Raw genomic sequence first — 25,188 nt, 5'->3', positions numbered from 1 at the left:
GGGAGAACAGGGATACATGCCTTCAAGGCAGTCCCCTCTTCCTACCATTCAGTCATGAAGTTTCCCACCCGAAACGGGATTGGAGAAGAGAGAGGAGATCAAAAAATGGCTAGAAGCTGTTATGTGGCCTCTTTGAGGGCAGATGGAGTCGGGGGGCAGGTTCTTCCTATTGAAGATATGGATGTTCGAGAAAATGATGAGAATAGAGGAAGGCCAGCAAAAGAATTGGTTTCGGTTCCTTTAGACCTCGAGAATCCTGAGAGGATGACTTTTATTGGAGCCACATTAGAGGAGCCCCTTAGAGGGAAGTTAGTGAAATTTTTGCAAGAGAATGGTGATGTGTTTGCATGGTCAGCAGCTGATATGCCAGGCATAGACCCGGAGTTAATTACTCATAAGCTAAATGTGGATCCAAGCCGGAAGACAGTGAAACAAAAGAAAAGAAATTTTGCCCCAGAAAGACAAGAGGCTATAAAACAGGAAGTAGAAAAGCTCTTAGAGGCTGGTTTTATTGAGGAGATTCAATTTCCGGAGTGGTTAGCAAACCCTGTAATGGTAAAGAAGGCTAATGGAAAGTGGAGGATGTGTATAGACTTCACCGATCTGAATGATGCATGCCCCAAAGACTGTTTTCCGCTGCCTAGAATTGATACTTTGATTGATGCCACTGCTGGACATGAGATGCTGAGTTTAATGGATGGATTTAGCGGATACAACCAGATCAAAATGCATAAGGATGACATTCCAAAGGTATCATTTATCACTGACTTTGGTGTTTATTGTTATCTTATTATGGCGTTTGGTCTCAAGAATACAGGAGCCACCTATCAAAGGTTGGTGAATCGAATTTTTAAGGATCTTATTGGTAAGACTATGGAAGTCTATGTTGATGACATGCTAGTCAAGAGTCTAGTAAAGACTGATCATATAGCCCATTTAAGGGAAGCTTTTGAGGTCCTGAGGTACCACAAGATGATGTTGAATCCTACGAAGTGTGCTTTCGGAGTAGGATCTGGAAAATTCTTGGGACTGATGGTCTCAAAGAGGGGAATTGAGGCTAACCCTGATAAAATAAAGGCGATCCTGGACATGGAACCACCAAAAACTGTTAAGGATGTTCAGAAGCTTACAGGAAGGGTTGCTGCGCTAGGACGATTCATCTCCAAGTCGGGGGACAAGTGTTTGTCATTCTTCAAATCGCTAAAGAGCATCAAAGACTTTGTATGGAATGAGGAAAACCAGAAGGCATTTGAAGAGTTAAAGAAGTATATGGCCCAGGCCCCGTTGTTGGCCAAGCCAGTTCTGAGTGAAATTTTATTCTTGTACTTGGCTGTTTCAGAGAGCGCCTTGAGCGCGGTGTTGGTTAAGGAGGAATTGAAAGTCCAGAAACCCGTATACTATGTCAGCAAAATTTTGCATGGTGCCGAGTTGAATTATTCAGCTATTGAGAAATTCGCTTTAGCCTTGGTAATGGCTTCAAGAAAGCTGCGTCCTTATTTTCAAGCTCACCAGATTGAAGTACTAATAAATCAGCCACTGAGAAACATCATTCACAGTCCCAAGGCAAGTGGAAGACTGATTAAGTGGGCAATAGAGTTGGGAGAGTTCGATCTCAAGTATAAGCCGCGCACGGTTATAAAAGCCCAGGCACTAGCTGACTTCGTGGTGGAATGTACCATACCCAACCAAGAAGTCGGGGGGCAGGAAGATATCATACCTCAAGACAAGGGAGTCGACAATGGGGACAAAGAGAAGGATGATAAAGAATATTGGGTTCTCTATTTTGATGGGGCATCAAAAACAAACTCCAGTGGAGCAGGATTGGTTTTGCAAAGCCCTGATGGATTCTTAATTGAGTATGCTATGAAGCTAGACTTCCCAACCACAAACAATGCTATCAAGGGGACCTAAAAGGATAAGGAATCAGTTTCCTACTATCTAGGACTCCAAAATCCATTCTAATTATGAGACTTGCCCACCAAGTCTCCTATACCAAGTCCAATTCAAGGACTCCCAATATCTATATAAGGGGCCTCACCCCACAAATCAGAACTACGTTTTTTGGCTTGATTCTCTAATTCACAGAGATACGTAGGCATCTCGTAAAGGCAGATCAAGCCACGAAACACGAGAGCAGCCATTAAAGGCCTTGAGCTCCCGAATCTTAGTAATAAATACAACAAATAATAACCTTAGTTTTTTATCCATAACAATGTGCTAGATTTCAGGTTGATCCTAGAGAATCTCACTTAATAGCTATTAAGAAAATCTTCAAATATCTCAAGGGAACACCAAAACTTGGCATTTGGTACTCTAGAGATTCTGGCTTTGATCTAACTGGTTATTCAGATGCAGATTATGCAGGTTGTAGGATTGATAGAAAAAGTACAACAGGAACCTGTCAATTTCTAGGAAACAAGCTTGTGTCCTGGTTCAGTAAAAAGCAAAATTCAGTTTCTACTTCTACAGCTGAAGCTGAATATATTGCTGCTGGCAGTTGCTGTGCACATATTTTATGGATGAAAAAACAATTGCTAGACTATGGTTTACAAGTTAAAAGGATTCCTATTTTCTTTGACAACACAAGTGCAATTGTCATCACTGAAAATCCAGTACAACATTCAAGGACAAAGCACATAGATATCATGTACCACTTCATAAGGGAACATGTAATGAATGGTACTGTGGAACTACATTTTGTTCCAAGTGAGAAGCAGCTTGCAGATATTTTTACCAAGCCACTGGATGAATCCACCTTTTCAAGGTTGGTAAGTGAGTTAGGTATGCTTAATTATTCTTAAATCTTTATGAGATAATTTGCAAGTTGTAATGCAGCCAGAAATTTAATTGATCTTTCAGTCTTGGATGAAATTTTGGCTAAGTCAAAATTTACATCTCGACGGATGATCTTTATCCATCGAGTTTGATCATCCGTCGGTATACAATTTGCTAATAAAAATCAATTATTTTTCTGGAATATTTTATGACTCGACGGATAACTGTTTATCCTCATCCGTCGAATTGTCTTAATCTTAGCCGTTAAGTCCCTAAACATTATCCATCGAGTATACTTACAGTTTGTAAGCATAACACGACGGATAATGGGTGGAATTCTTATAGTTTATTTTTTTAAACGGCTATTTTAGGCAATTTTCATTGGTTACTTTATTATTTTTAATAGTTATTTTTGAGATAGTATAAAAGCTTATTTTATTTCCATTGCTTTTCTTTTATCTTTCTCAAATCAACTGCTCTAATTTTTTTTCTCTTTCAAAGCATTTACTCTCTCTCTTCAAGCTCTTATTCTCTAACAATGGCGCCCGTTATCAAGATTATGTCTCAAACTGGGTTTATTTATGAGAAGAACAATTTCACTGCACTAGTAAATAAGGGTATTCAGCAATCTGGTGACTATCACAAGATGATGGACTTTGTGAAGAATTGCAAGCTTAGCTATGCCATGCTGGAATCACCCATAATCTTTTGTGAAGTTGTTGAAGAGATGTGGAAAAATGCTACATACAACTCAACAGATAAGACAATCACTCTCACCATTAAAGGTAAGGAATTCTGTATCAATAGTGATGTTATAAAAGCATGTTTCAAGATTCCTGATAACACTGTGACCTCACCACATACTGACACTGACATAATCAATATGCTTAATTCCATGAACTATGCTCTTTCTACTTCTAAGTTAAGTGACATTAGGAGATTGGGTCTTAGGAAAAAATGGAGTTTTATGTGTGATATAGTGACAAAGGTCTTTTTAGGTAAAGTCAGTAATTTTGATTCTGTTAATATTTCCATGCTTAACATGCTCTACATGCTAATTACAGATAAGTATTTCAATTTTAGTGACCTTGTTCTGTTTGAGTTGGGCTATAAATTAGGAGAGTTAAACAAGAGGGGTAAAAGTGTTTATTATGTTAGATTTTTCATGATGTTAGCTAACCACCTCTGTGAAGAAATAGTGCTTGAGAACCCAAACAACAAATTAGATTGCTGGGTTCAAGATAGAAGGTTCATTGCAGATTTGAACAGGGCCAATCATCACAAGGAGGTGCCACTGTTCTATTTCCCTGTAATGGAAGCACCTCAGGTAAGTGAGGTAAGTTCATCTATCCCTGCTATTCCAACCTCACAACTTTCTTTAAGTTCCAGTGTAGCTATGGCAACTGTGCCAATGACCCAACAGTTTGAAAGAGATGTGTCCTAAGTCTAATCATGTATGAGGATTTAGGAATAACTTTTATGTAATATGTTTTGATTTCATTGATATTAATAAAAGACTTGTTTTATTTTTATTGCGGGCTCTATCTATTATTAGTGTTTAAATAAGATATACCACAGTTTATAGTAAAGCTTTTTATGGATTGTGATGAGATCATAATAATGAGACCTAAAAGATGATAACTCTAAACTTAAATAGTTCCTGGTCATAGGATTACTAACTGGTAATTAATAATCCGTAAAGATCGGTACATACTATGCTTGCTTCATTATGAAGGCTGTCTGTTCTCATAAACATTTGTGTGTGGTGACAATAAAGCTAGTATGTAGGTGCATATTATAGAATAAGTTCACTGAACATGACTCACACAACTGAACAACTAATGGAGTTCACTCACGTGTCAGTAGTTGTTCACATAATGATAGTTGTACAAGTATCCTAAGTCCAATCATGTATGAGGATTTAGGAATAACTTTTATGTAATCTGTTTTGATTTCATTGATATTAATAAAAGACTTGTTTTATTTTTATTGCGGGCTCTATCTATTTTAAGTGTTTAAATAAGATATACCACAGTTTAGAGTAAGGCTTTTTATGGATTATGATGAGATCATAATAATGAGACCTAAAAGATGATAACTCTAAACTTAAATAGTTCCTGGTCGTAGGATTATTAACTGGTAATTAATAATCCGCAAAGATCGGTACATACTATGCTTGCTTCATTATGAAGGTTGTCTGTTCTCATAGACATTTGTGTGTGGTGACACTAAAGCTAGTATGTAGGTGCTTATTATAGAATAAGTTCACTAAACATGACTCACACAGCTGAACAACTAATGGAGTTCACTCACGTGTTGGTATTTGTTCACATAGTGATAGTTGTACAAATATCCTTAGACTTGAGGTCATCATAGTCATCTTGTGTATACTGAACTATGCTTTGGTTTGTTCTTAGTCTCTAGGGACAATTATAAGGGCTCTACTGGGTATAGGAATTTGTACACGAAGATAGTGTATGATCAATAAAGGATCTACCCCTTCCAGTGAAGGAAGACAATGTTCAATGCTAATCTACTTATGCTAGTTCAGGAATCTCTGGCCAGAGTGAATGAAATTAGAAAGGAGTTTCTAATTTACATTAATAGAACTAAGCATAGTGAATGGGAAAGCAAATGATTAAATAAGATAGGCTTGACACGAGTTCCATGCCTTATATTTAATCATGACATTACAGGGTAGAAGGAATTAATTGTACGGTAACTATTCACTGAATGGGTTCTTGGTATTCTAAGCAGTGAATTCGTATTATCCGGATAGTCGCGATATGCTGAGAAGTATCCCTCACGATGTATAATAAATATGATTAATTAATCATATTTAATGAATTAGAGAATTTATATAAATAATGATAAAATAGTTTTATTATTATTTATTTCTACTACCGACTTAATATTGAACCTACAGGGTCACACCATAAAAGAGAATGATTTAATGGTGGAAGAATTAATTAATAATGGCTGGTAATTATTTATTTGTGAAATAAATAATTAATTAGCAAATTTAATAATTGATTAAATGGGATTTAATTAATTATAAATTAATTAAGAAAAATTCTTAATATTATTAATTAAGAATTTAATTTTGGAAATTAAATAAATTGAGAGAATTATTTCTAAAGTATTTAGAAAAAGGATTAATAATTAAAAGGTGTTTTAATTATTAATTAATAGGTTAATAAAAATAAAGGGTTAATAATAATAATATTTTATGGGAAAATTTTCAGCTGAAAATTTTGCCTATAAATATACAATTATAAACCCTTATTTTGCCTCAACCCTAAAAAATTTCAAAACCCTAATTCTCTCCACTTCCTCCTCCTTCATTACATCGATTTCTTGGTGGATATCGGTGGAGTGCTTCACACTTGAGGAGCAGCTGCTAGGGACCTCCGCTCGTGGTTCTCGGATCGCTTTTAAAGGTTAGAAACGATCCCTCGATTTAATTCACGATCTGTATGCGTATTATATGGATTTTATATCATGAAAATTGTTTTACCATGCTTCCGTGATAGATAAAATCCTTCACAGTTGCCTACCCAAGCTACCAAACCAGCAAAAATTTCTAAATCCAAATCAAAGAAAGCCCCCTCTGGTATCTCTCAAAAGATGCCAGTTGCAAAATCCACCAAAACCAAAGAGGGGAGTGTGCAGGTGGGTAAGACAGGTGAGGGAAGGGGTGAACATAAAAGAAACCCTAAGGATAAGGATGGAGAGTTGAGTGGTTCCTAGCCTAGCCACACTGCAGTTTCCCAACAAACCTGCAATGCTTAAAAAGGATAAAAGCTCATTTCTAGCTGCATCCTTCCAAAAGGATATAGTTATTGAACAAAGCTCTCAACCAAGAGCTCATGCCAAGAGGGTTAGCGACACAAGCTCACCCCAAACTTATGCCAGAAAGAAGAAATCTAGAACCCTTGGGGATGCACAGGGTACACACATTGTGCAAACTGGTGCTAAAGACACAGTCACTGCACCTTCACAAATTCAGTTTGATGTGGCTCCAATAAATGTGGAGTCACAGCCAAAATCTCTAGTAATAGAAGCACCTCAAACATCAAACTCACCCACAAACTCTCTGGATGTGGATATGATAAACACATCAATTCCTAATTCCCCTTCTTTAACTTTGTTGGGGAAGTTAAAATATAGTGCAAGTGAGCATCATCTTTTAGATGATTTGTTGGCTCACTTGCCAATTCTTTCAGGAACTGTTGAATCATCTGTGCCCAAAATATCTTTAATCAACACAGAGTCCACAATAGTTTCCATTCCTAGTTCATTCATTTCTACTCTCTCGACGGATATTGCTCATCCGTCGAGTAGTGATTGTATCCCGACGGATAAGCTTAATAGCAGTTATCCGTAGAATAGCAAAAACACTCACCCGATGGATATCACTCATCCGTCGAGTGTCTCTGCATCACTACCAACTTCATTTATTTCAAGTGCAGAAGAATTAGTGGTTGTACAGTCACTATTAGGATTGGGAGAGAAGAGTGTTATGAGTGAGAGTCTGGGTTGCTCCCAGGAAAAAGGAGAGGAAATGAGTGAAATTATGCAATCCATTTCTTCAGGATTGGCAAAAGAGAGTGAGAGGAGTCCCACATTAGATGGTGAAGGTGAGGGTGGGGAGCCAGGGTGAGACCCTGATGCAACAAAAGAGAGAAAATGAGAGAAATGCAGGTCATGGAGCTATAAGGATGGATGTCATTGTTAGTGAGTCAATGAATATCCAGGATGCAGACAGGGAGGGACTATCTCAGCAACCTCAAGCTGTTATAGATTCCACCTCCCTTGATGCTGAGGCATTTACTCACCCTGTTCCAGCTTATCAACTTCTAGCTGAACAGGGCAATGACAATGCAGAAAGGATGCTCAATCTGGTGCATACCACACAGTCTATGCTAAGAGCTAAGGATGCCATCACAGCTTTGCCCTCAACAGCTGATGATGTAGATTATGAGACTGGTGGTTCAGCTGATTTCTTTGGCAATGGAAGTGGGGATAGTGAAGATGAAGCAATGGACATAGGGGGAGAAGTAGGCTCCAGTTCAAGATTAGGTATGCCATCATGGGCATTTTCAAAGCACTGTGATGAGCACTACTTCAAGACAACCCTAATCCAACTAATCAATCAGACAAATACTGCTCTTCAAACCACTATAAATGCCAGCACCAAGAAGCTCCTTCAAGCACATCTAGCCTCACTGCAACTTCAACAAATTCAAGGCTTCTAACATGCTAGGGATGTAAACACCATTAAGGGTGATATTGATGAGATGAAGGCCATTTCAGACAAGATGGATTCTAAGCTTCCAGAAGCTACAATGCTTGACATCAAGAGGCAATTAAGGAAAAATTATGATCTTGCAACCAAGATAGATACCTTGGATACAAGAATGTCTGCCATGGAAGCATCTTTAACATCCATTCATCTTCATCAAGCCCAACAGACAGATTTACTTCAAAAACTGGTGGCTGCTCAAACCTTTTCCTCTACTCAACTTGATGATAACAAAAAGGGGGAGAAAGGACCAAGTGAGGGGGATAAGCTTCAAATCCAAATCAGTAAAGTAGTTGTGCCTTCAATTACTATCTCAAAGCCACCAGTTACAAACAGTATTGATCTAATAAATGCAGCAACAACCAACTTTAGAGCAGCTGAAAAGAAAAAGTTGAGTCCACTCAACTGGGAGAAGATTGATGAGGATATACAAAAGAAGTTTGAACTAGTCAAGGAGCCATTAAAGTCAGCCATCCATCATTCTCAAGTCAAGCAAATTTCTGTGAATGAGATGAGCATGAACTATCTGGAAAGGGGACAGTCATCCTGCATCAAATCTCCAAAGGCCAAAATAATTCTGAAACCAAGGGTGAACTATCCAAAATCATCATTGAAGAACCCTTTGGATATTGTGTATGAGACACCTAAGCCTGATGACAAGAAGCTTCTGTCAAGGTCAATTGATTTCTACAAAGATCCAGCTGATTCAGCTTTGAAAAAGAGAATTGCTAAAGTTTTCAAGAATGGGAAAGAAATTTGTGTGGTGGCTGGACATCCTCAATTTGCTCAAGCAAAGAGAGAAGAAAATGCTAGATTGAAGCAGGAAAAGAAGCAAGCTGCTCTAGATGCTAAAAAGACTAAATAAAAGAAAGAGCAAATTGCTATCTTGGCCAAGCTACATGCTGTAAACTCATCACAACAAATTCCTGCTCAGCCATCTGAAATTGTTGAATCTCAAGATCTAAAGAAGCAAGTTGAACAACAGAAGAAAGCTCCAAGAATCAAGAAATTGGCTTAAAGAACCAAAAGAACACTGGACATTTGTGATAAGGAGTTGGAGAATCAGTTTCCCAAGAAATCCACTCCAACTACTACTCAAGCATCAAAGCCCTCTGTGGTATTTGAAGATATCAAGGTGGTGGATCCCTACATGAACATTCATGGTGAACCTATTATGCCTAAGGATGAGCCAATAAAATGGGAGAACATACCAATTCCTAACTTCAATTTGCCAATCCTTAGCAAGCCAAAAAGAACAAAGTCAAGAGCAGTCAAGAAAGTGAAGCTGTCACCTCTCAAATCCAAATCTCTAGTCGAAGCTCAATCTAAAGCCAATAAGGGAGATTACCTGTACTTATGTGACATCAAGGAGTTTTCTGATTTAAACCTCTATCTGGATGATCTACATGAAGTGAGATGAATTGATGCACACAGAAACCTACCTGAAAGGTTAATGTTCAAGTACAAGGGAGGAAAGGAGATTCAGTGGCCACTTCACATGATTTTTCAAGAAAGCCAAGCTGTACTGATTAAGGTTTATTCATCTTTCAAGAAGAACTTTGGGTTCAATGTTACTGCAAGAAGATTGGTTTTAAAGAAGATTGAAGAACTAAGGAGTGTTAGAGCTAAAGATGCACTCCCAAAGTCTCTAATCATCCCTTAGATAGGGAGTAGAGTGCATCTAAGGCCCTACTGGCTAATGGAGTTCATGGATGACAAAGGAGTGAGAAGATTTTTTAGATTAGAAGATTAATTGAGCATCTCTAGCAATGAGACTCTCTTGGAAATGCAAGAAAAGCTAGATCTCTCAGAATCTGATGAACTGGAATTCCACAGGCAGCTCCAAAATCAAATTGAAGAAAACAACAGAAAGCTTGGAAAGAGATCCAGACCTTCAAGGAACTAGATAAATCTGCTCAGGCTAGAGGAGCATCTTGAAAATGACTGTGAGCAAAACTTTGTACATTTTGTTATTTGAAGCACTTTTCAGTATTATCTACTTTCTTTTAAAGTTGTACTTTTAGGGTGTTTTGTTATCCTCAAGTTTCTCTTAATTTATGGCTACAATTCTAGTAGACATAAATTGGGGGAGATTGTTGTGTTTATGTTGTGAACTTGATGATTTCATTAACAAAACACCTTGGTAGATTTTACTTAGTGAATTTTGTAGCACTCGATGGATAAGAATTATAGCCCCGGCGGATGACTCAATATAGTCCCGACGGATGATGATTTATTATCCATCGAGTGAGTAGCTTATGTAACAATAAGTCTGCACATTTTTGCATACACATTGTTTAGAATCTGTAGTAGTTTTTAAGTCATGTTGACTTCGACTTGATATGCATAATAGGTTGATTAATTGTACATAAATGATGTCTTGTAATTTTGCATAAATAAATGAAGTCAAGTGCCAAATAGCTATCGACAGATGATTAACAAAGCCATCGACGGATGATCAATATAGCTGTCGACGGATGATCAACAAAGCCATCAACGGATGATCATAAACTCGACGGATGATCATGTGCTCAACGGATAAAGAATTCAAATATCTGTTGACAGTGACAACACAGTCACATGCGTCGAGTGTATGCAAATGGAATGTGGTAGCCTATTCAACTGGGTTTTTGAGAACAAAGAAGTATTTCCATTTCCATGTTATTATGAAGATAATCAAAGATACTGGAATAGAGTAATGAAACAACATTGTAATAGACACGATAGTTTTTGTTTTTATTATCCTGTCTTATTACTTTGTAATATTGGTGGTATATAAACCAAGAAGCAGAAAATAGAATAGTAACTAAGAAACTAAGCAATTAAGAGAGAAACATTTGTAAGCTGCATTCTTAGCATTTCTCTCATTCTTAGTTGTTATCATTTTGTAAGCAGTTGTGAGATTTCTGCACACAGAGTTCTCTCGATATATATTATATATCTCTGGTGGAATCATTCAAATCCACCAGAAAGTTTTTAAAGACTCTTATTTTTAATTACTTGTGGTTTGATTCATTTCAAGTAACTATTCCGCATTCTGCTAATCAATTCACACTTATATATAATTGAGTTATAACAATTTTTATTCAAGAAAAAGTTTCATGAATTCCATTCAACCCCCCTTCTATAATTCTTGTTATATTGTTAAGGGACTAACACACACATATGCTTGAAGGAGTAAATAGGTCACTAATTGGCAACTGTAAGCAAGTGTCTAAAATTCTATTTGGATCACTTCTTACTAAGAATAAGGTTCCAGTGAGTCTTAAGTTAACACCTTTCATGATTGAAAGATTTAAGACCTACCCTTATTCTATGCCAGACATGAGAACCAGTGCAAGTCAATCTAATGCAACAATGGTTCCTGAGCCCGTGGAAGCACAAACACAGGCACACCCACAGGAACCTACCCATATTGAGACTATTCCTTCACAACCAATAGCATATAGGAAACCAACCACTTCATCCTCTCAAAAGGGTTAAGTGAGTAAAAAGAAGAGAAATGAGATAACCTTGAATGTTATACATGAGAGTGGTGAGGAACAAACAGAAGCTGAGTCACCCTTGGTCAAGAGGACAAAGAAGAGTAAGAAATCTGAGCTGACCACTCAAACAACCTCTGTATCCTCCCAAAAGGATGCAGTTGTAAAAATGGGGAGTAAACAGACTCTAGATACATCCTCTCAACAAGATGTGTCTATTGAAAAGAGCATTCACCCCAATGCACCCTGTATAGAGTCTGCACAGCCAACACCTGAAGAAATTCAAGTGTATGGTAGGAGAAATAAGGATGGCAAACACTGTAAGAGCATATCTATTGAAGCTCCCTCATCCATTGAGGGGGGAGCTTCCAATACTCAATTCTGAGCAACAAATATTAAACTCACAAATTTCTTCCTCTTCTACAGCACTTGAACCCATTTCTCAAGTGCAAGCTAAATCAAGTGACTTGGTTCAAGAAACCTTGCTCACCACCCAGACACCACAATCAGATGGTGAGAGGCTACTAGCTGGGGTAGACCTTGATGACACCATCAAAACCATGGAGGATTCATCGGTTTTTACTGAAGACCCCATAGATGTCACAAATGCACCTTCATGTGCAAATCAGTCTTCACAGATCGTTAAGTTTGAGGGTAGTACTCCTGAGGGGGAGATATCTAAATCCTCTCCAATTCAATTGGTGGTTCCTCATGTAAGAACAACTCCCCTCAAAACCCTGGCAGAAATTGCATTAGCAGTTAATGCTAGGAATACAATTGCCAATGACCCTGCTATGGGAGAGGCAAGTTTATCACATTCATTTGACAGTGCTTTGCAAGAAGCACAAGGGTTTGAGACTGGTGCACATGACAGTAACCCAGTCAAATCCCCTCCAATTCAATTGGAGGTTCCCAATACATGTGAGGAACAATGACTTATCATAACCACAGAGTAATCTGTGAGTAAAACCGTGACTTCTGTTACAGGTGGTTCTTATCAACCCTCAACCTCACAACCTCAACAACAACACATTCACTCTCAATGACTGCAAACATCTGACTCTCAACCTACATCTGTGGATGATCTTCTTGTTGAGCAGATTTCTGGATTAGCAAACATCTCACATCATTTACTCACTTTAGACATGATCAATCAAGACTATCAATCCATTATGCTGACATACAATGAAGATATGGAAAAACTGAAGGAGAAGATAGTGAATGATGTAGAACAAGATGGGAATGTGGATGCATGGCTTTCTCAAGACTTTGTATTGGAGATGGATCAAGTCATGGCTAGGTTTAGGGATGAATATGTCACTATTCTTGGAAGCAATGCCAAGGTCTTGACTCCACAGGATGTCTATGATGCAATCACTGAGGTCTACAAAGCTCAACTCAAGGCGTTTCACCTATTTGGTAAAGCTCTAGAACTCAAGCTGACTGGTCATGAAGACAAGATAAGGAAGTTGGTGAAGGAGAAAATGGATGAGATCATACCATCTCAAGTCCAGATCACCTCCAAGTTCAAGCATTTTGCTGATCAAATGACAAGGATGGATCTGACTACCATTGAAAAAGAGGTCAAAAATAAAAAATAATCCTTCATTGCTCTTCATGAAGTGGTCCAAAAGGAAATCACCAATACAAATGATTCAAAGGTCAAACTGGAACAGCTTTACCAGAGCAGATATGAGCCTTCTGCCTTGCTTATCGATGGCATCAAATAGGCTGTGGAAGCAACTTTTGGCTCCTCATCATCTACAAGCTCTCATCAGCCTGGCTCAACCTCTACAAATCTTCAAATTCAGTCTCTTCAAGGTCAAGTCTCCACTTTGCAAGCTTCAAATGACCAACTTACATCTCAAGTGCATGCTCTCACTACACTGGTGAAGAGTCAACAAGCAGACATTTAGGCCTCGGTGGACTCCCATAGGCACCTACAAATGCAAAATTCAGTTGCTTTGGGAGCTATCATGGGTAAACTTAATATACTATTGCCTGCACTTCCTGAAGCTGTAAGGCCTGAAATTCCTGCCCCCCTTCTCATGCCTGCCAACAAGAGTAAGGGGGAGATAGAGGCTAGGCTATCAAGATCAAGATTATCTACTCAAAATGTCCAAGTTGCTGAAAAGAGTTTAATTCAAGAAGTAGATATTGGTATGGAGAGGCTAATTAGGGTTGCTGAAGGACCAAGTCTGAGCAGGGAATTTGATGAATTGCTCAAGGCTCTAAGGGCTTCTCTCAACAATAATTTCTTCACCTACAAAAAGGCTTTGAACATGACAATAAATTCCTTAAGGGTGATCTTGGTGACTAAGGACAATTTTCAGGAGAAGAGGATAGTGGTCAATATAAATGACTCTGGGGTAGACAGGTGTATGTAGGTGTCCCTCAATTATCTTATCTCTGGGAGGGCATCTGAGTTGGATATTCCGATAAGCAAAGTCAGAGTGGTGATCCATGAAGACACTATATTGCTAACTGAACTGAAAAATGCTCAAGTGGCTGCTTTTCCTGAAGCATACCTACAGCTAAGTAAGGGAGTGGCATACATATGTCCTACCACCAAACACTTCAAACACTTCCAAATACCTAAACAATGTGTCATGGCCAACAAGAAGCTTATCATGACTGTGGAAACTGAGTTAAAAGTAAAGAAGAATAAGACTATTGAAGATGAAGAGATGATTAAACTATTGAGGAGATATTTAAGGAATGTTAAAGCCAACTTGCCCAAAACTCAAATCAACAAGGATACTTTGGATGATGATGAGCAGAAGAAAGATGATAAAAAACCTTCTGGCTCAAATCCAAGTCAATCCTCTAAGGCAGCTAGAAGCAAGGGTGAAAAGAAGAAGGATGATGAGAAGAAGGAAGGTGACAAGAAAAAGGGAGAAGAAAGAAGGAGCAAGAAAAAGCATGATGGCTCAGGATCAGAACCACATCAACCAACCCTAAAAATACAAACAACTCAAGCTCAACCCTCAAAGCTAAAAATCTCAAACATCAAACCACCTTTAACCTCTAAGCCAAAGTTTATGTACAAACAAACTGCAAACACCTTTCTAAATACACCAATCACCTCAAACCAAACTTCTCTCAAGAAAATCACAAACTTACCTTTAGACAAGCCTTCACTCAAAATTCACTACAAAACTGTTGGGAGGAAACCTAAGAAGGCTAATAATGCTAAAAAGTACAAGTTACTGAAAGGGCCATCTGGAACTGTTTGAAACAAAGTGACTTTCTACCTTTGAATTGGTGCATCTCAGATGAAGATTATTTTCAACAACTAGCTGAGGAAATAGTTAGATTCTGGGTTGTATCTCTAAGGGAAGTTAGAATTTACTGTGAAGATATGTCCTTCACATTCCTTGGCTATACTTTAATGGACTTTCTCTCTCTCCCACAGAAATCAAGAGAGTGATAAGCTTGCTAAAAGATAAGGATACTGCTACAAGAGCATGGAGATCAATTATGGCTGAGTGGTTGATTGAAAGGGAAGAAAGAAGAAAAAGAAATGAGGCTGAATATGAAGAAAGGATAAGGAAGTATGATGGGGAGACTGAGATGTTCATAAAAAAATCAGAAGAACTGAAGGAAAAGGGAATGAGCGGAATCTCTAAGGATGGAAAGTTTTTAAACATTAAAGATGGTAAATTCTCAAGATTTAGGATTGATTTACTAGACATTAGTTATCCAAAGGAAGACAAAATCAAACTTGTAGAAACTTGAAATTCTTGATTACTTAAAGGATCTCACTAGAAAAGGAGCTGAAGCAAAAACAGTCTTTACCTGATGCTTGTAACTATTTGAACTCTGTAAATCTCCTAATGTATAAAAAGTGTAATTATGTCAATTGTTATGTATTAATTTTATTTTCCATTATAGCTTGGGGTTAGTCTTGTTAACAGGTATGAATTTGTGTTGAGCAATCTTCTCACAAATTGGGGGAGATTGTTGTGCAAGACATGCCTGTATAATAACAAGATTAAGTCAAATTAGAACCCTAAGTAAGTTGTATTGTAATCTTAGTTTGAATTTTGTATTGTACCATTTAAAGTCTGTAAAAATGTTAAAGAGCAGAATGAAGTCTTTTTCTGTAAACATTATCAATCATAAGAATTCTATTTGGAAGAAGATCAAGAAGATCATGTCTCAGAAGAATTATGAATAAGCTTGGAGTTGAATAAATCTGTTTTGAGAAAAATGTTTTAAGTCAAGATCTCTAAAAGTCACATATATAGTGTTATAGAGAAGTCATTCGAGAACTCTAGAATGACTTATAGAGAACTCAGGAAAGCTACTAGAGAACTCTGAGATATCGACAAGTCATTTCTTCACAAGAGAGCTCAGAGTTATCGACAAGTCAAAATTCACTAGAGAACTCTGAGTTATCGACAAGTCAAATTTTACTAGAGAACTCAGAGATATCGACAAGTCAAAATTTACTAGAGAACTCTGAGTTATCGACAAGTCAAATTTCACTAGAGAACTCTGAGTTATCGAAAAGTCAATAAGTCACTAAAGAATTCAGAGATATCGATAAGCTAAAGTGAAGATGTGAAGATGAGAGATCTCGACAAGCTAAATTCTCTTATAGAGAACTCAGAGACCTCTACAAGTCAAATCAACTATAGAGTAATGAGAGATCTCGATAAGCCAATATACTTATCGAGATGTCAAGTTCTCTATATAACTAACTGGAGATCTCGAGGTAAAATCTCAAAGTACAAACTGCAGACCAGTTCAATATCCAAGATTAACAATCAACAAACAATCCAACCAGTTGGATTGACAAGTCTACAAAAAGTAGCTTGAAGAGTGTGCAAGATCAAGGGTGAAGATTAACTAACAAAGGAAGATCAAAGTTAACATAGTATGCAAAGATATGCAAAGCCAGAAATGGAAGATACATTTTTCCTAAAATGAAATGGCTAGTGACAGTTTGCTAAAGTGAATAGCATCTCTTATTATACACTGTGTAAACCAATAGTTAACTATCATATAAATTTAACACTGGTCCTTTGTTAGTTGTAACAAATAAGATTAGGAAATTCTAGTATTCTCTCATGATTGAAGCTAAGTTTTTTATCAACAAAGAGCCTAGAAATTTTGTAGCAAATCATTCTTAATTTTAATATAAAATTAAGTGAGTTTTAAAAGATCCGTGTAATTCATTGTCGCATGTTTAATTTCAGTCTTAACACATCTTACTACAAGATTTGATTTACTTTGTTCACAACCATAAATATTTCAAGAAAAGCAGAAAAACATAAAAATACATTCACCCCCCTCTGTGTGTAATTCATTACCTAACATACATCACTTATAATGCTAAGCTTTCTGTTACTAATCCATATACTACTCCCGTCCTCATTTCTGAGATCTCTTACACTCTTAAAACTGCCAACAGGTTTGTTATTGTTTTCTTTTCTCAATTTCATTATTTTAAGTTACCATCAACTATACTTACCCACACATACCCAAATCTTATTTGCAAGACCTTAAGCCGTCAAATTTTCATTTGGAAGTAGACTTGCTGCATCATGATATCTAGCTTAATCTTTGTTGATAAAGTAGTGTTTCATCTTATATTTAAGTACTAATACATTCTATTTATCCTAATTAATTATGAGAATTTGAAGAATGCATATAAGAAGACAAGTATTAATTACAACCTGAAAAGTTACTAGGAATAATAACTAAAAGAGATTTTTCTTGCGGAACAACTAGCTTGACGCAGATTGATGCTGCTCCTTCAATTTAGTTTATTCTGTTGGATTCAGGGATATAGCTTCAGGATCAACTCCAGACATGGGAGGTTCGCTTAAGGGGAATTATATAGTTGTACTGGATGTTGAATTGGAGGTGCCGCATAGTGTGCTGCTGAGTTTGGCTAAAGACATTGCTGCAGATTTGGACATCGATTACAAGCTGGGAATCAATTTTGTCTTAAATTTTCACATTACCTACGAGTTGGTAATCAATTTTGTCTTGGATGTCCCAGTTACAGGAAATATTACAATTTCAATTTGGAATGAAGGCGAGATCAAAATTCCTACTTTCTCCGATCTATCAACTTGCATGATTGTCGCTTGTTATTGTTGTTGGGAACATCAACAGTTATTTTTTGCACAAAAGCATGTCTAAATGTGTTAGATAATGTTCACAAATATATTTTGGGAAACAAAATTGCTTCTTTTCAAAGCCTAATTATGAGACTTTCACGATCCTAATACTACAACTAAACTTTGTATACATTTTGGAACAATAGGCCAACTTTTGTTTTAGTATAACAAATCTTATGTAATTAACAACAACTACAACTACAATTGATAGCTAAAGTGTTACAATAGGGGCCTAATGTAATATTCTAAAGTGTAATACCTCATAGTGTTATAATAGACCTATTGTAATGCTTTTCGGGCCTATTGTAACAGTAGAAAGGCATTGCATCAGGTCACGTATGGCGTAGTGTATGGTGAGAGCATCGTGAATCAACTATCCATTCCTTATAATCAATGAAATTGGTAACCTATGTTTCTTGCATTACAGAAGCCACATCCATTTGTTGATTAAAAACTTTAATAGAGAAGCATTGTTCCCACTACATATCACCACTGTCAACACCAGACTCCTCGACTTCATGGGTTATATTTGCCTCTTCCCCATGGATCCTTGCTCGACAAAACTTCTTTAAATAACCTGGTTTGCCACATTGAGGAACAGATCACCCTGATACGACAATCACGCATGAAATGTCCTTCTTTTCCACATCGAAAACATATTTTTACAAAAATTGCAGCCTCATTGTGTTCTTCTGAGTAAATAATCTTTCGAGTGTCTCCCACATACACATTCTTTGGTGAATTCATATCATAAACATGTTGAATGTGATCTTTACTTTTTGTAGTCCTCAAAGCAAGTAGAGCCTTCCCGCACTTGATCCTCGATTTTCAGAGTAAATCTCCATTTTGAGGTGTATCTTTTGAAATTACAGTTTCCGTACCAGATATAAGCTCCCATAAGTCCTCACCTTATAAATAAGCCTCCATACATAACTTATAATAACCATATTTATTTATCTCATACTAGCTTTTCAACTGCAACCTGAGTTGAATTGCCTCCACTGTTTATTGGGTACAAATAACACACACCTTACTGGCAACTTGAATGATAAAATATCTCAAGAAACACCCTGTTATCAACCATGCTATGATATTATGTGACAAATAAGCACCAGAATAATAGATACCAATATGCTTGTTAACAAACTTTTTAGACTTTTATTTTGCTGAAAGATTAAGTATATAAATAAGTGACTAGCACTATAATAGTTGGGAATACACAGATTTATGAAGAAACTCAACTACTTATATAACGACATCTAAAAATACTGACCAATATCCCACACTCTGTAAATTAATGATCAACTATCCCAACTATTATTGACTCTACTAATTTCCAAGAATGTTTATTGACTCCAAAAGACTAGTTCAACTATCAAGAAATAGGATGCACTAATTTTTAACAGGGGTCGAATACAAATTATAAATATTTTTGATTTGTGATTTTTTGAGAAATAGAAAATTTAATAAGTACCAAAAAATGAATAATACAAAATGAAAGAACATAGAAATAATTAAAAATTTACTGATTTAGTCGATCGATGATACAATTAAAAACAAAATATATTGATCTATTTACACTTCTTGCGTTTCAGATAACAGATTATAACTTTTCAGCCAAAACAAACTGTCCTTTCGTCTACGCTATGTATTAAGGAAAGTTTAACATAACACAATGCCAAGAGTATGAGCTACCTAGAAACACAAGAATGCATGATAACAACCCCACAACAATCGTACATACATCATAAGCAACTCTCACATGCTACCTCAAAATACTTTACATCTATAAATCTATAAGATATTGATCATGCATGTAGAACCAGCTACATATTTTCATACACTTAAATAGCTTTCTCTTGTTGATTTGGAGGAGAAGGGTAAATGGCAGCATTGGTAGATACGGCCGAAGAGTTGGTGATTGAGAAGACGGCGGAGACGGGGAAACCGGAAGCGAAGTTGATTCATGTGGGTTTGAAAGATGTGAGCCTGGATTACATCACTTACAATGCTAAGGTTTCTGTTACTAATCCATATACTATTCCTATCCCCATTTCTGAGATCTCTTACACTCTTAAAACTGCCAACAGGTTTGTTATTGTTTTCCCTTCTCATTTTCATTATTTTAAGTTACCATCAACTATACTTACCCACATATACCCAAATCTTATTTACAAGACCTTTAGCCGTCAAATTTTCATTTGGAAGCAGACTTGGTACATCATGATATCTAGCTTAATCTTTGTTGATAAAGTAGTATTTCATCTTATATTTAAGTACTAATACATTCTGTTTATCCTAATTAAAAATGAGATTTTGAAGAATGCATATAAGAAGAAAAATATTAATTACAACCTGAAAAGTTACTAGGAATAATAACTAAAAGAGATTTTTCTTGCGGAATAACTGGCTTGACGCGGATTGGTGTTGCTCATTTAATTTGGTTTATTATGTTGGATTCAGGGATATAGCTTCAGGATCAACTCCAGACCTGAGAGGTTCGCTTAAGGGGAACGATACAGTTGTACTGGATGTTGAATTGGAGGTGCCGCATAGTGTGCTGCTAAGTTTCGCTAAAGACATTGCTGCAGATTTGGACATCGATTATGAGCTGGGAATCAATTTTGTCTTAAATTTTCACATTGACTACGAGTTGGTAATCAATTTTGTCTTGGATGTCCCAGTTACAGGAAATATTACAATTTCGATTTGGAATGAAGGCGTGATCAAAATTCCTACTTTCTCTGATCTATCAACTTGCATGACTGTCCGCTTGTTATTGTTGTTGGGAACATCAACAATTATTTTTTGCACAAAAGCATGTCTAAATGTGTTAGATAATGTTCAAAAATATATTTTGGGAAACAAAATTGCTTCTTTTCAAAGCCTAATTATGAGACTTTCACGATCCTAATACTACAACTAAACTTTGTATACATTTTGGAACAACAGGCCAACTTCTGTTTTAGTATAACAATATTATGTAATTAACAACAACTACAATTACAATTGATAGCTAAAGTGTTACAATAGGGGCCTGATGTAATGCTCTCAAGTGTAACACCTCCTAATGTTATAATAGACCTATTGTAATACTTTTCGGGCCTATTGTAATAGTAGCTAGGCATTGCATCAGGTCACTTATGGCGTAGTGTGTGGTGAGAGCATCGTGAATCAACTATCCACTCCTTATAATCAATGAAATTGGTAACCTCTATTTCTTGCATTGTAGAAGCCACATCCATTTGTTGATCAATAACTTTAATAGAGAAGCATTGTCCCACTACATATCACCACTGTCAACACCAGACTCCTCGACTTCATGGGTTATATTTGCCTCTTCCCCATGTATCCTTCCTCGACAAAACTTCTTCAAATAACCTGGTTTGCCATATCGAGAACAGATCACCCTGATACGACAATCACACATGAAATGTCCTTCTTTTCCACATCGAAAGCATATTTTTTTGCAAAAATTGCAGCCTCATTGTGTTCTTCTGAGTAAATAATCTTTCGAGTGTCTCCCATATACACTTTCTTTGGTGAATTTATATCACAAACATGCTAATGTGATCTTTACTTTTTGTAGTCCTCAAAATAAGTAGAGCCTTCCCACACTTGATCCTCCATTTTCGGCTTAAATCTCCATTTTGAGGTGTATTTTTTGAAATTACAGTTTCCGCACCAGAGATAAGCTCCCACAAGTCCTCATCTTATAAATAAGCCTCCATACACAGCTTATAATAACCATAAATATCTCATACCAGCTTTTCAACTACAACCTGAGTTGAGTTGCCTCCACCGTTTATTGGGTACAAATGACAAACACCTTACTGGAAACTTGAATGATAAAATATCTCAACAAACACCCTATTATCAACCAGGCTATGATATTATGTGGCAAATTAAGCACCAGAATAATAGATACCAAAATACTTGTGAACAAACTTTTTAGACTTTTATTTTGCTGAAAGATTAAGTATATAAATAAGTGACTAACACTGTAGTAGTTGGGAATACAAAGATCCATGAAGAAACTCAACTACTTATAATGACTTCTTAAAATACTGACCAATATCCCACACTCTGTAAATTAATGATCAACTATCCCAACTATTATTGACTCTACTAATATCCAAGAATGCTCCAAAAGATTAGTTCAACTACCAAGATATAGAATGCACTAATTTTTAACGGGGGACAAATACAAATTATAATTATTTTTGATTTTTGATTTTTTGAGAAATAGAAAATTTAATAAGTACCAAAGAATGAATAATCCAAAATGAACGAACATAGAAATAATTAAAAATTTGCTGATTTAGTCGATCGATGATACGATTAAAAACAAAATATACTGATCTATTTACACTTCTTGCGTTTCAGATAACAGATTACAACTTTTCAGCCAAAATAAACTATCATTTCGTCTACACTAATGTATTAAGGAAAGTTTAACCTAACACAATGCCAAGAGTATGAGCTACCTGGCAACACAAGAATGCATGGTAACACCCCACAACTTTCGCAAGTGCATCATAAGCAACTCTCGCATGCTACCTCAAAATACTTAACTGCCCTCCTGTTTTTATAGAATTTACCACTGCTTAACTGAATTTACGATGCTGCCCTCCTATTCTCACATTATTTACCCGTGTTTTGCACTGCTTTCTTCTTTTGCTGCTGCCTTGCATAATTTTGCAGTCTCATCATTCATCTTTCTCTCTTCTCTCTTCTCTCATCTCTCCACTCTTCATACAGTGACGGTGATACTCCTGGTTCTCATCTTTCCTCTCTTCTCTCATCTCCCATCTCTTCATACAGTAACTGTGATAGTCCCGGTTATAATCCCGAAGTTGACCCTTTGCTCTCTACAGTTTAGGGTTGCAAGCCAAAAATTATTGGGGCGAGATGATTTCCATGTGCTTTTCCATCTTGCAATTGAGGGTCAGGCTCTATTTTCTCTTGCTTTTTCTACTGCTTCTGTTTTCATACTCTCTCCTGATATTTACTCTACTTTTATATGTATACAGTAAGATGATACAGTTTGCCGTTGGCGAATTGCAGAGTCTTGACTCTGGTTCTCAGCTAGTTATCTATAGTGTGGACCACACACAACTTTGCATTTGCTTCTGAAGAAAGTATACAAGTTCTTGCAAGAGCTATCTAATTCTTTCAAGCACCATCAGTTTAAGCTTTCCTACTCTCTCTGCAAGTCATTGTTCAAGCCCCGCAACCCTGAACAAGTTTCGGATAGTAGAAGCATCCTCGGTGTGGAGCTTGCAGAGGATTCAATACCCATATTCGCATTTTGTAACAACAGGTTTTCTTTTTTCTTTTTTCTGTTTCAAATTTTTCTGTATTCTTGCGATATATCACTGTATTCAGGCACACTTGGAGGATCTAGCAGAAAAGTATGCCACAGAGAAATCTGATACTGCTAGAGAAGCATTTTTGGCTAAACTTGCTTTAGATTCTAAAAAGGCTCACAACTTTTTCACCATTATTACTGTTTCTCATGCATTGTTAGTACTATTTCCGCTAGCTTTAAGCTATGGTCATCCGAATGCATGTCGATCTTACTGCGGAAACTTAACCATTGATCATCCATTTGCATTGCGATCCAGCTGTGGTCATCCGGGATTTCGGGATCTTTTGATTTGCATCAATGATGTGCTTATGTTTCACATTAGTTCAGGATCGTATCGTGACTGAATAGATCAGTATATTTTGTTTTTAATCGTATCATCGATGGAATGATATAGACTATGCTTATCATTCGGTCACCTTACATGACCCTCACATGTCAACCTGCAACACCATTGATCTTGGTAGTCATGGTAATGGATTTGCGGTCGAAATATATGTTGAAATAGTCCTCCTGTCTCCAAGTTATATAATTCAAAAATTTTATCTTCTTCTTGGCCATCATATGTTTAGATGTTTTTATCTTTTGCTTTCACCTATCTATCTTTGTTCTCTTTTTTCGGTCCATATTCATGTCGAGCCCTTTTAAGTCAGGCATATGCCATGCAAGAATGTCAAAGACTAATAAGCTTTTATTAACTTTCTGTTACAGGGTCTAATACTGCTAACCATCCAAGCGTATTCTGATAACTTGCAACCTGATGCTTGTGGCGCCGAAAAGTCTTCTTGCATCATAGGTGTAGACGCTCTTATGTTTTATGTATCTCTATGTCTAATGGCGCTTGGTGCTGGCGGACTTAAAGGATCTCTTCCTGCACTCGGTGCAGATCAGTTCGATGCTAAAGATCCCAAAGGAGCTCAATCCCTTGCAAGCTCAATCCCAAAGGAGCTAATCCCTTGCACTGGGAAAGCCTTTCTACCGCATCCAACCCCTTGCCAGCAACCCTATCATCAAGATTTTTCAAGTAATAGCAGTTGCAATTAAAAACAGAAGCTTGACATTACCGGATGACCATATGAAGCTACACGAGATTGAGGATAAAGAAAGGGATATTTCTGATGTCAAGATTTTACATACTAACCAGTTTAGCATGCTAGACAAGGCGGCAATCATACCCGAGGGTATGAAACCAGAGCGCGTGCTCCGTATTTAAATCCAACGGCTGACATTGTGTTCTTTCTACAGGTTTCCAAGGGAAACACTTGCCCTGTAGAAATATATCGGGTATGGTCTGCGAGGAGTATTATGTTAGAATTTCAAACTCTTTTAGATTCATTATTAATATAATTAACTTCTTGGAGTAATATGAATGAAAGAAAATAAGAATCACATTAATAGTAATACAGCTATGGAGTTGAAGGTGCATGCATGAACCAGTTGGAGAAATCAATGAGAGAATCACTGCAGCTGTGAAATTTCAAAAGAACAAAAAAAGTCAAAGAAGGTGGCTATCTAGAAGAATTATTAGTAGAAATGCAAAGCTGGAAGCTGGTTGTTAATTAATTATCCCATGAAAAATGGTGGTCTGTAGTTTGACAATCTTTAGGAGCCTGCATGGTAATCTGGTCATACTAGAAGATAAAATTGTTGCTGATCGGATAGTCTAGTTTGTAGGCTGTAGTATTAATTAAGGCATGATGTAAGGCATGATGTAAACTCTAAGTCTTAAACCTATAAATAAGGCACCCTCTGTGTAATATTATGTACTAAGTAAATTGTAAGAGTAAAAGAAAAGAGCTGTAGCTCCAGAGAGATAAAAAGGCTGAAGCCTGTGAAAGAAAATCTGTTGTATGCTCTATTTAATATATATACAAAGTGCGTTGAGTGTGAGTTTTATTATCAAAATAATATAAACATACAGCCTGTGTTCTTGAGTCAAAGAAGTTGTGTAAAGCCCATTCACGTTTCCAACAAGTGGCATCAGAGCTAAGGTTCCGTTCGTGAAAAATGGCGACGATGGTGCAACCACAAATCCCGAAATTGATGGCAACAAATTACGGGAAATGGAGTATCCAAATGAAGGTGTTACTCGGTTCATACGATAATTGGGATATTATTGAAAGT

The 25,188-nt window shown here is 36.8% G+C and overlaps 1 protein-coding gene and 1 long non-coding RNA gene across 3 annotated transcripts; both read left to right on the top strand.

Annotated features, from left to right (window-relative positions):
• Positions 1-19,409: 19,409 nt before the first annotated feature.
• On the top strand, positions 19,410-20,632 carry LOC141661424 (desiccation protectant protein Lea14 homolog). Its single transcript, XM_074468435.1, has 2 exons — positions 19,410-19,786; positions 20,160-20,632. The coding sequence occupies exons 1-2, from the start codon at positions 19,581-19,583 to the stop codon at positions 20,608-20,610; spliced, it is 657 nt and encodes a 218-aa protein (XP_074324536.1). The 5' UTR covers positions 19,410-19,580; the 3' UTR covers positions 20,611-20,632.
• A 1,716-nt stretch (positions 20,633-22,348) lies between these two features.
• On the top strand, positions 22,349-24,972 carry LOC141724069 (uncharacterized). 2 transcript variants are annotated; one of them, XR_012576465.1, is made up of 4 exons: positions 22,349-22,643; positions 22,730-23,019; positions 23,776-24,348; positions 24,471-24,972. It is a non-coding gene; the product is annotated as an uncharacterized LOC141724069 (long non-coding RNA). The 2 variants fall into 2 exon arrangements; XR_012576464.1 differs by having other exon boundaries at positions 22,356-22,643; positions 23,776-24,972.
• Positions 24,973-25,188: the final 216 nt, after the last annotated feature.

Source organism: Apium graveolens, chromosome 5 (assembly GCF_009905375.1).
Source record: "Apium graveolens cultivar Ventura chromosome 5, ASM990537v1, whole genome shotgun sequence".
Classification (NCBI taxonomy): domain Eukaryota; kingdom Viridiplantae; phylum Streptophyta; class Magnoliopsida; order Apiales; family Apiaceae; genus Apium; species Apium graveolens.
This window is presented reverse-complemented; position numbering and strand designations above follow the sequence as displayed.

What these genes read in the sequence shown, in the direction of transcription:
- LOC141661424 (XM_074468435.1), top strand. Translation starts at nt 19,581, where the DNA reads ATGGCAGCATTGGTAGATACGGCCGAAGAGTTGGTGATTGAGAAGACG. An exon ending in ACTCTTAAAACTGCCAACAG is followed by an intron (nt 19,787 to 20,159) that starts GTTTGTTATTGT and finishes TGTTGGATTCAG; the next exon opens with GGATATAGCTTCAGGATCAA.